The 12,737-nt window shown below is 37.0% G+C and overlaps 1 protein-coding gene across 1 annotated transcript in view; it reads left to right on the plus strand.

Moving 5' to 3' along the window:
* The window catches only part of LOC110459300 (solute carrier family 23 member 2-like), a 26,670-nt gene extending 16,260 nt beyond the window's left edge, over window positions 1–10,410 (plus strand). The window contains exons 8-9 of the mRNA XM_021511483.1: window positions 1,278–1,373; window positions 9,594–10,410. Coding sequence (XP_021367158.1) covers window positions 1,278–1,373; window positions 9,594–9,823 — 326 coding nt within the window. The 3' untranslated portion in view covers window positions 9,824–10,410. The remainder of the gene's footprint in view (window positions 1–1,277; window positions 1,374–9,593) is intronic.
* The last annotated feature ends 2,327 nt before the right edge of the window (window positions 10,411–12,737 follow it).

Below are 12,737 nucleotides of genomic sequence, written 5' to 3' on the forward strand. Positions count from 1 at the left end.
GATTAACAATAGGTAAGACCGTGTATGGACTAGTCACAACGTTCGTCTGATTGCCTGAAGTTCACTGTACTACAGTATAATTGTATAAGATTAACAATAGGTAAGACCGTGTATGGACTAGTCACAACGTTCGTCTGATTGCCTGAAGTTCACTGTACTACAGTATAACTGTATAGGATTAACAATAGGTAAGACCGTGTATGGACTAGTCACAATGTTCGTCTGAAATTTTGACTTCACAATATGTTCAAGGAACAAGAACTCATTCAAAAATTATTATCATTTAAAAATACCGCTTTATCACCACCTAGATCGTAGGTCGTCTCAAAACGGTTCACAAGTTTTTATCCGTGGTTATAGGGCCTTTGCAACCAGCCATCTTTCTCAACTCCCTGGGGAGCATACAGCCGGTGCTTCCATATCGGCGCTCACTGCTAGCATTCAACAGGTCTAGCACTGCCAAACCAGTGACTCGAACCCGCAACCCTTCGGTCACGAGCGCGGCGTCTTACCACTAGACTACCGTGCCTCCTTATTGCCTCTGGCGTATATGTCCCAGAAGGGTATATCTGAAGTGTAGAGGATATAGTATTGTAGAGGGCATAGTTACATTTTAGAGGGTATACATCTGTATTCAAGAAATATTAATCTGTATTCCAAGTTTTAAATCTGTATTTCAGAAGGGTAATAAACATTCTACACGGAGTATCTGTATTAGTTTGCTTTCTATTATTCCAGATGGTATATCAGTTTTCCAGGGGGCATGTTTGTACTTCAGAGAAAGTATAAGACATTTTTAAGCTTTATACAATATTTGAACTGATGCTGTAATTTGATCAGTGTAACTTAATTTCCTGTGAGATAAACAGAATGCAATAATGGTGGATTAATGTACGCAACAGTTTCTAGGTGGATTCTGTATAGACAGTATGAATGCCAACTGACCAAAGGCAACTCCGAGATAAAGTGTTTGCGCGTTCCATTCTGGTTAACATCGTCTACATGGTACATTCATTAAGGCTGAACATACCGAGTCTCACTGACCAAGGTTTCATATTTCTATTATATGACACTATTTCTATTATTAGCATATTTTGCATTTGACTCTTCACTTTTATGATTTGTTGGAGGTTTAGATATAGGACTGGTATTACTTAGGCATTCTGCTATCAAAAGAAAAATTAATCACATTAATATAAATTTAAATTCATTGTAAATGTTCGGAAAATGTTCCAAAGCAAACAAACAAAAACAGAATTGTTTGATTATGATTTCAGGACATTACGAGCTTGATAAGGTGATAGAGATCATAATTGGATTCCCGATGATATTGGGAATAATCATCGCAGTCACTCTGGACAATACAGTCAAGGGTAGGTGTCTCTATTCAGGTTTTTTTTAGTTTAAAATCAGAGGTAGGGGTAACCTAAATTTCTTCTATGAGAGAAGAAGATTAATTGAAGAATTTGCACTTTTATGATTTAGAAGAAAATAATACATATTTCTATTGTGCAAACATTCATAGAACTATAATTGCACACTTAGAAAATAGTGAAGGAATTTGTTTTGCTTACGGCAAATATCGCATATTATGTTAAGTTGATATCTTTGACCGATCATAATAGCACGAAAACGAGCACGTTGAAAATTTATATATATATTGCATTTCCGATTAAACCATCAACTCCTTTTTTCCAAAAATACATATCAGAAAAAGTTTAATAAAAAAATAAAAAATCAGAGGAGTACATCGTTATACTGCGGTATCATACCTCATCTACTATGTGGTGTCATACCTCATCTACTATGTGGTGTCATACCTCATCTACTGTGTGGTGTCATACCTCATCTACTATGTGGTGTCATACCTCATCTAATATATGGTATCATACCTCATCTACTATGTGGTATCGTATATCATCTACTATGTGGTATCATACCTCATCTACTATGTGGTATCATATATCCTCTACTATGTGGTATCATACCTCATCTACTATGTGGTGTCATATATCATCTACTATGTGGTGTCATACCTCATCTACTATATGGTATCATACCTCATCTACTATGTGGTATCATACCTCATCTACTATGTGGTATCATATATCATCTACTATGTGGTGTCATACTTCATCTACTATGTGGAGTCATACCTCATCTACTATGTGGTATCATATATCATCTACTATGTGTTGTCATACCTCATCTACTATGTGGTATCATATATCAACTACTATGTGGTATCATACCTCATCTACTATGTAGTGTCATATCTCATCTACTATGTGGTGTCATATATCATCTACTGTGNTTTCCAATGGAAATGCTTACATGATATTATTTCTACGGAGGCAAAATTATTTAAAATGAGACTGTCAAACGGTTTATGTACACTTTGTCATATAGTTCAGGAAAATCAAATTCATTTATTCTTCAGATGCAATAAAATAACAGAAATTTGGAGAACAGTTGACTCATTGATAAACAAAGCCTTACAGGAAATATCAAATTAAAATCAAATATACCAAATAACTGAGAAAGTTGTAATGTTAGGAAGCTGTAATTTAAACCAAGAATATAATGCATATAATGTATGTTATGTGATGTAATGCAACTTAATTTGGAATGAAATAAAGTTTATATTAATGCAATAATCAATTTGTTTGTCTTTACTACAAAGTGGCACGTATGGAAAGAAAAAAATAAGATAAAGTTTGATGATGAATATGAAGTTGCTGACTTCACACAGCATTTTTTGAAGTGTGTAAAACACTCAATGCAATTGAAAGCGTTAACAGATATCAACAATTGGGGAACAAGTTACAAGCGATTTTTGCAAATTGAAATTGAAATAAATGTAAGAGAAATTGAGTAGAAAGAAAGAAAATGAATAAGAGAAAAAATAGACAGAGTGAGTGAGATGAGCGTACAAGATAGAGAGATTCAGAGAATGAATATGCTACATGTACTATGGTCAGGGATTAGGCCAGGCCCCATCCTGGTATTCCCTATTGTATTCGGNACCTCATCTGCTATGTGGTGTCATCCCTAATCTACTATGTGGTGTCATCCCTAATCTTCTATGTGGTGTCATACCTCATCTACTATGTGGTGTCATCCCTAATCTACCATGTGGTGTCATCCCTAATCTACTATGTGGTGTCATCCCTAATCTTCTATGTGGTGTCATACCTCATCTACTATGTGGTGTCATCCCTAATCTACTATGTGGTGTCATCCCTCATCTACTATGTGGTGTCATCCCTCATCTACTATGTGGTGTCATACCTCATCTACTATGTGGTGTCATCCCTCATCTACTATGTGGTGTCATACCTCATCTACTATGTGGTGTCATACCTCATCTACTATGTGTTGTCCTACCTCATCTACTATGTGGTGTCATACCTCATCTACTATGTGGTATCATACCTCATCTACTGTGTGGTGTCATACCTCATCTACTATGTGGTGTCATCCATCATCTACTATGTGGTGTCATCCCTCATATACTATGTGGTGTTATCCTTAATCCACTATGTGGTGTCATACCTCATCTACTATGTGGTGTCATACCTCATCTACTATGTGGTGTCATTCCTCATCTACTATGTGGTGTCATTCATCATCTACTATGTGGTGTCATACCTCATCTACTATGTGGTGTCATCCCTCTTCTACTATGTGGTGTCATCCCGCATCTACTATGTGGTGTCATCCCTCATCTACTATGTGGTGTCATACCTCATCTACTATGTGGTGTCATACCTCATCTACTATGTGGTCTCATTCCTTATCTACTATGTGGTGTCATACCTCATTTACTATGTGGTGTCATACCTCATCTACTATGTGGTGTCATACCTCATCTACTATGTGGTGTCATACCTCATCTACTATGTGGTGTCATTCTTCATCTACTATGTGGTGTCATCCCTCATCCACTATGTGGTATCATACCTCATCTACTATGTGGTATCATATATCATCTACTATGAGGTATCATACCTCATCTACTATGTGGTGTCATCCCTCATCTACTATGTGGAGCAATCCCTCATCTACTATGTGGAGCAATCCCTCATCTACTATGTGGTGTCGTACCTCATCCACTATGTGGTGTCATCCCTCATTTACTATGTGGTGTCATTCCTCATCTACTATGTGGTGTCATCCCTCATCTAATGTGATGTCATACCTCATCTACTATGTGATGTCATACCTCATCTACTATGTGTTGTCATACCTCATCCACTATGTGGTGTCATCCCTCATCTACTATGTGGTGTCATCCCTCATTTACTATGTGGTGTCATCCCACATCTACTATGTGGTTTCATCCCTCATCTACTATGTGGTGTCATACCTCATCTACTATGTGATGTCATACCTCATCTACTATGTGGTGTCATACCTCATCCACTATGTGGTGTCATCCCTAATCTACTATGTGGTGTCATCCCTCATCTACTATGTTGTGGCATACCTCATCTACTATGTGTTGTCATACCTCATCTACTATGCGGTGTCATCCCTAATCTTCTATGTGGTGTCATCCCTCATCTAATATGTGGTGTCATTCGTCATCCCTCATCTACTGTGTGGTGTCATCCCTCATCTGCTATGTGGTGTCATCCCTAATCTTCTATGTGTTGTCATACCTCATCCACTATGTGGTGTCATCCCTAATCTACTATGTGGTGTCGTACCTCATCCACTATGTGGTGTCATCCCTCATCTACTATGTGGTGTCATACCTCATCTACTATGTGGTGTCATCCCTAATCTTCTATGTGGTGTCATATCTCATCTACTATGTGGTGTCATACCTCATCTACTATGTGTTGTCATTTCTCATCTACTATGTGGTGTCATCCCTAATCTTCTATGTGGTGTCATACCTCATCTACTATGTGGTGTCATACCTCATCTACTATGTGGTGTCATCCCTCATCTACTGTGTAGTGTCATACCTTATTACTATGTGGTGTCATACCTCATCTACTATGTGGTGTCATACCTCATCTACTATGTGGTGTCATACCTCATCTACTATGTGATGTCATCCCTAATCTACTATGTGGTGTCATATCTCATCTACTATGTGGTGTCATACCTCATCTACTATGTGGTGTCATTCCTCATCTACTATGTGGTGTTATACCTCATCTACTATGTGGTGTCATACCTCATCTACTATGTGGTGTCATACCTCATCTACTATGTGGTGTCATCCCTCATCTATTATGTGGTATCATATATCATCTACTATGTGGTGTCATCCCTCATCTACTATGTGGTGTCATATATCATCTACTATGTGGTGTCATACCTCATCTACTATGTTGTATCATATATCATCTACTATGTGGTATCATCCCTCATCTACTGTGTGGTGTCATACCTCATCTAATATCTGTTGTCATACATCATCTACTATGTGGTGTCATACCTCATCTACTATGTGGTGTCATCATCCCTCATCTACTGTGTGGTGTCATACCTCATCTACTAAGTGGTGTCATATATCATCTACTATGTGGTATCATATATCATCTACTATGTGGAGTCATACCTCATCTACTATGTGGTATCATATATCATCTACTATGTGGAGTCATACCTCATCTACTATGTGGTATCATATATCATCAACTATGTGGTGTCATATATCATCTACTATGTGGTGTCATACCTCATCTGCTATGTGGTGTCATACCTCATCTACTATGAGGTGTCATACCTCATCTACTATGTGGTGTTATCCCTACTCTACTATGTGGTGTCATACCTCATCTACTAATTGGTGTCTTACCTCATCTACTATGTGGTGTCATACCTTATCTACTATGTGGTGTCAGTGGTATCATATATCATCAACTATGTGGTGTCATATATCATCTACTATGTGGTATCATATATCATCAACTATGTGGTGTCATATATCATCTACTATGTGGTATCATATATCATCAACTATGTGGTGTCATATATCATCTACTATGTGGTATCATATATCATCTACTATGTGGTATCATCCCTCATCTACTGTGTCGTGTCATACCTCATCTACTATGTGGTGTCATCATCCCTCATCTACTGTGTGGTGTCATACCTCATCTACTATGTGGTAATCTACTATGTGGTGTCATACCTCATCTAATATCTGTTGTCATACATCATCTACTATGTGGTGTCATACCTCATCCACTATGTGGTGTCATACCTCATCTGCTATGTGGTGTCATATATCATCTACTGTGTGGTGTCATACCTCATCTAATATCTGTTGTCATACATCATCTGCTATGTGGTGTCATACCTCATCTACTATGAGGTGTCATACCTCATCTACTATGTGGTGTCATTCCTCATCTACTATGTGGTGTTATACCTCATCTACTATGTGGTGTCATCCCTAATCTACTATGTGGTGTCATACCTCATCTACTAATTGGTGTCTTACCTCATCTACTATGTGGTGTCATACCTCATCTCTATGTGGAGTCATACCTCATCTACTATGTGGTATCATATATCATCTACTATGTGGAGTCATACCTCATCTACTATGTGGTATCATATATCATCTACTATGTGGTGTCATCCCTCATCTACTATGTGGTATCATATATCATCTACTATGTGGTATCATCCCTCATCTACTGTGTCGTGTCATACCTCATCTACTATGTGGTGTCATTCCTCATCTACTATGTGGTGTCATATACCTCATCTACTATGTGGTGTCATACCTATGTGGTGTCATCCCTCATCTACTATGAGGTGTCATATCTAATCTACTATGTGGTGTCATTCCTCATCTACTATGTGGTGTCATATCTCATCTACTGTGTGGTGTCATACCTCATCTACTATGTGGTGTCATCCCTCATCTACTATGTGGTGTCATCCCTCATCTGCTATGTGGTGTCATCCCTCATCTACTATGTGGTGTCATATCTAATCTACTATGTGGTGTCATTCCTCATCTACTATGTGGTGTTATACCTAATCTACTGTGTGGTGTCATACTTCATCTACTATGTGGTGTCATCCCTCATCTGCTATGTGGTGTCATCCCTCATCTACTATGTGTTGTCATCCCTCATCTGCTATGTGGTGTCATCCCTCATCTACTATGTGGTGTCATACCTCATCTACTATGTGGTGTTATCCCTTATCTACTATGTGGTGTCATACCTCATTTACTATGTGGTGTTATCCCTTATCTACTATTTGGTGTTATACCTCATCTACTATGTGATGTTATACCTCATCTACTATGTGGTGTCATCCCTCATCTACTATGTGGTGTCATTCCTAATCTACTATGTGGTGTCATACCTCATAGTAGATTAGGGATAACACCACAGTAGATGAGGTATGACACCACATAGAAGATGAGGGATGACACCACATAGTAGACCACATAGTAGATGAGGTATGACACCTCATCTACTATGTGGTGTCATACCTCATCTACTATGTGGTGTTATCCCTAATCTACTATGTGGTGTCATACCTCATCTAATATGTGGTGTCATACCTCATCTACTATGTGGTGTCATTCCTCATCTACTATGTGGTGTTATACCTCATCTACTGTGTGGTGTCATACTTCATCTACTATGTGGTGTCATCCCTCATCTACTATGTGGTGTCATCCCTCATCTACTGTGTGGTGTCATACCTCATCTACTATGTGGTGTCATACCTCATCTACTATGTGGTGTCATCCCTCATCTACTATGTGGTGTCATACCTCATCTACTATGTGGTGTCATACCTCATCTACTATGTGGTGTCATACCTCATCTACTATGTGGTGTCATACCTCATCTACTATGTGGTGTCATACCTCATCTACTATGTGGTGTCATACCTCATCTACTATGTGGTGTCATACCTCATCTACTATGTGGTGTCATACCTCATCTACTATGTGGTGTCATACCTCATCTACTATGTGGTGTCATACCTCATCTACTATGTGGTGTCATACCTCATCTACTATGTGATGTCATACCTCATCTACTACATTGTATGTGGTGTCATCCCTCATCTACTGTGTGGTGTCATGCCTCATCTACTATGTGGTGTCATACCTCATCTACTATGTGGTGTCATACCTCATCTACTATGTAGTGTCATACCTCATCTACTATGTGGTGTCATACCTCATCTACTATGTAGTGTCATCCCTCATCTACTATGTGGTGTCATCCCTATGTGGTGTCATCCCTCATCTGCTATGTGGTGTCATCCCTCATCTACTATGTGGTGTCTTACCTCATCTACTATGTGGTATCATACCTCATCTACTGTGTGGTGTCATACCTCATCTACTGTGTGGTGTCATACCTCATCTACTGTGTGGTGTCATACCTCATCTACTATGTGGTGTCATATCTAATCTACTATGTGATGTGATACCTCATCTACTACATTGTATGTGGTGTCATCCCTCATCTACTGTGTGGTGTCATCCCTCATCTACTATGTGGTGTCTTACCTCATCTACTATGTGGTATCATACCTCATCTACTATGTGGTGTCATCCCTCATCGACTATGTGGTGTCATACCTCATCTACTATGTGGGGTCATCCCTCATCTATTGTGTGGTGTCATACCCCATCTACTATGTGGTGTCATCCCTCATCTACTATGGGGTGTCATACCTCATCTACTATGTGGTGTCATCCTTCTTCTACTATGTGGTGTCATCCCTCATCTACTATGGGGTGTCATACCTCATCTACTATGTGGTGTCATCCTTCTTCTACTATGTGGTGTCATCCCTCATCTACTATGGGGTGTCATACCTCATCTACTATGTGGTGTCATCCTTCTTCTACTATGTGGTGTCATCCCTCATCTACTATGGGGTGTCATACCTCATCTACTATGTGGTGTCATCCCTCATCTATTATGTGGTGTCATCCCTCATCTACTGCGTGGTGTCATACCTCATCTTCTATGTGGTGTCATACCTCATCTACTATGTGGTGTCATCCCTCATCTATTGTGTGGTGTCATACCCCATCTACTATGTGGTGTCATCCCTCATCTACTATGTGGTGTCATCCTTCTTCTACTATGTGGTGTCATCCCTCATCTACTATGTGGTGTCTTACCTCATCTACTATGTGGTGTCTTACCTCATCTACTATGTGGTGTCATACCTCATCTACTATTTGGTGTCTTACCTCATCTACTATGTGGTGTCATATCTCATCTACTATGTGGTGTCATATATCATCTACTGTGTGGTGTCATACCTCATCTACTATGTGGTGTCATCCCTCATCTATTGTGTGGTGTCATACCCCATCTACTATGTGGTGTCATCCCTCATCTACTATGTGGTGTCATACCTCATCTACTATGTGGTGTCATATATCATCTACTGTGTGGTGTCATACCTCATCTACTATGTGTTATTATATATTTGGTGAGATTCATACGGTATTGGACACCGTTCTATCATTCTGTTGAACTCGTTTTTGTTAAATACATTCAGCGTTTTCACAACATTTTTCAAATGTTGAAGAATCTTAATGAGGAAATGTATGTTGATTATTTCAGGAACTCGAAAGGAGCGAGGCTTTGATAACGTCCAATCTAATCCTGCTAACGTTTCACCTGGAAGCAACACAGAAACTGCAATAGGCGCGCGCAGATCTAGAGAGGAGAATAAAAGAAGGGAACTATTTGCCGTGCCCTATATAAATCGCCTGTGTGGGACGAACAGATGTTTTAGATGTCTGCCCTTTGTACAGTCGGATATCTATTCTAGTATTGATCATGTTATTTAATATAACAATTGTGTATATTGATTGGATGCAGGACAGGTAGTAGTTCTTTCCATCAAGTCAACAACGATTTGATATCATAAAACATCTAACATATACCGAAGACTACGGAAACATAATTATCGTTGTAATATATATTTCTTAGCATAAAAGTCGAATTCAGTGAATTAACAGATCAAACACATACTATAAATAAATCATATTTTAGAAATCACAAACAAAACTTCTCGATTTTAAAACACAACTTTACATTTCGTTATACTTTAGATTAATTACGTTTGAATGAAACAGGTTCGTTACAAAATAGGGTGTATATTACGATCATGCTGTCTCGCAATGGTATAAATAAAATACAATTCAACAAACAAACTGTCTTAACAATTAAAGTCTATATTTTCATTTGGGTTTAATTTTGGTGAGAATTTAAAATCTGTGTATTTTTTATTAAAAATATTTGAAAAACCGTGTCAGCCAGATTGGGGTTTTTTTCATAATAAAGACAGTGGTTAATATATGTCTTAAAATCGATCGAAAGAGTGATATTCCTGGCCAGCCCGTGGTTGTCGCGTGAATAAAGTTCATTAAGAAATAGTTCTGAACTCCGACCCTCTGCAATATCTTATTGCTAGACGGAATATGAGTAACTGCAACGCACCTAACGATATGTTGACTTCTAATCCCTTACTGGCTGAAACAGAAGGTCATGATTTTGGAACAAATATGTTCGTAATCTTGTATCAGTAGCGGAAAACTTCTCCGAAGGAAATTTAGCGAACTCATATGAGGCATAACTAAATTGTTTAAGGAATTTTACAAATAAAATTTAATGAATATCAATACTCTTTGTTAAGTATGAGACATATCTCGTTTCCCATTCTACAGTAACAAGACTTGTTATAACAACACCTTAATGTAGTTAATAAACTCATAATATGCGTATTAGTTAATAAACTCATAATATGCGTATTAGTTAATCAACTCACAATATGCGTAGTATTTAATTCACTCACACTATGCGTAGTAGTAAATTACTCACAATATGCTTAGTAACTAATTAACTCACAATATGCTTAGAAGTTTATTAACTCACACTATGCGTAGTAGTAAATTAACTCACAATATGCGTAGTAGTTAATTAACTCACAATATGCGTTGTAGTTAATTAACTCAACATATGCGTAGTAGTTAATTAACTCACAATATGCGTATTAGTTGATAAACTCATAATATGCGTATTAGTTAATCAACTCAAAATATGCGTAGTAATTAATTCACTCACACTATGCGTAGTAGTAAATTAACTCACATTATGCTTAGTAGTTAATTAACTCAACATATGCGTAGTAGTAAATTAACTCACAATATGATTAGTAGCTAATTAACTCACAATATGCGTAGTAGTTAATTAACTCACAATATGCGTAATAGTTAATTAACTCACAATATGATTAGTAGTTGATTAACTCACAATATGCGTAGTAGTTAATTAACTCACAATATGCGTAGGAGTAAATTAATTCACAATATGCGTAGTAATTAATTCACTCACAATATGCGTAGTAGTTAATTAACTCACAATATGATTAGTAGTTAATTAACTCACAATATGCGTAGTAGTTAATTAACTCACAATATGAGTAGCAGTTAATTAACTCAAAATATGCGTAGTAGTTAATACACTTCCAATGCGGTTTATGTTTTGCTAGACAGTAACTTTATGAACTTAAACACAGAAAGAAAAATACAAAAAATATGGCTTAATATAAGATGCCCTTAGTTCTAAAAACAAAGGACAAATATGAATGAAATGAAGTTCATTCTCGACATCTTCCAAAACACACAAAGTACAAAAGGTGACCACTATGGCGTGCCTTGTATAAAAATGAATATGTCAAAAATTAACAGAGGTCCAGGATACTGGAAAATGAATAGAAACATCATAAAAAAATGATATATTCAAAGAAATATTTACCAAATTCTGGAATGAATGGAAAAACAGATTTCATCATTTTGCATCACTTAAGGAATGGTGGGAAATTACTAAGACAAAAATAACAGATATATGTATATTTGTAAGTAAACTACTTAATGCTAAAAAAAAAAAAAAAATGAATATCTTGAAAAAGAGTTAAAAAATACTGATTGTAATCCTGAAACTATTAAACAACTAGAAAATCAAATCAGCTCGTACTATGAAAATAAGGCAAACGCTGCAAAGGTAAGAAGTAGGATAAAATGGTATGAAGAAGGTGAGAAATCCACTAGTTATTTTATAGGTCTTGAAAAATGTAGAGCGTTGAACAAACAGCGGGTCTCAATTAAATGTGAAGACGGAAGCTATAAAAATAATATAAACGATATACTTAAGGAACAAGTTAAGTTTTATAGTAATCTTTTTACTACTGAAGGAATAGATGTTGATGAAGCAAATAATCTACTACAGGCAAATGAGGTAAGAACTGACTTTGAGAAATTGCCTTCTGAAAATGAAATGTATTCGCCCATTAGTAATTTGAAAGCCAATCGATCACCTGGTATGGATGGTATTATTGCAGAGTTTTATCAAACCTACTGGAATTTAAGGAGGCTCCACCCTTTCGCAATTAGCCAGCAGAATTCAATGAAAGTTTCACATAATGGTAATGTCACTATGTAGAGATGATTTTATGAAAATCTAAGCATTCCGATAAACTGGGGATTTTTTTGTAAAACATACCGAAATATTGAATGTTTGTCAAATTCAACACTTTTACATTTTTTGAGCGTGTGGCATTGTTCAAAACTATAACAACAATAAAATAATGAAAAGAAACATTGCTAATCAACCCTACAAATATTTTATTTATCATAAAATATCTACAACATGTTACAAAAAGCGTTTTTTATTGAAATTGTATGGATAAAAGTTACTAAATAC

The sequence above is a fragment of the Mizuhopecten yessoensis genome, unplaced genomic scaffold, assembly GCF_002113885.1.
Source record: "Mizuhopecten yessoensis strain PY_sf001 unplaced genomic scaffold, ASM211388v2 scaffold10017, whole genome shotgun sequence".
Classification (NCBI taxonomy): domain Eukaryota; kingdom Metazoa; phylum Mollusca; class Bivalvia; order Pectinida; family Pectinidae; genus Mizuhopecten; species Mizuhopecten yessoensis.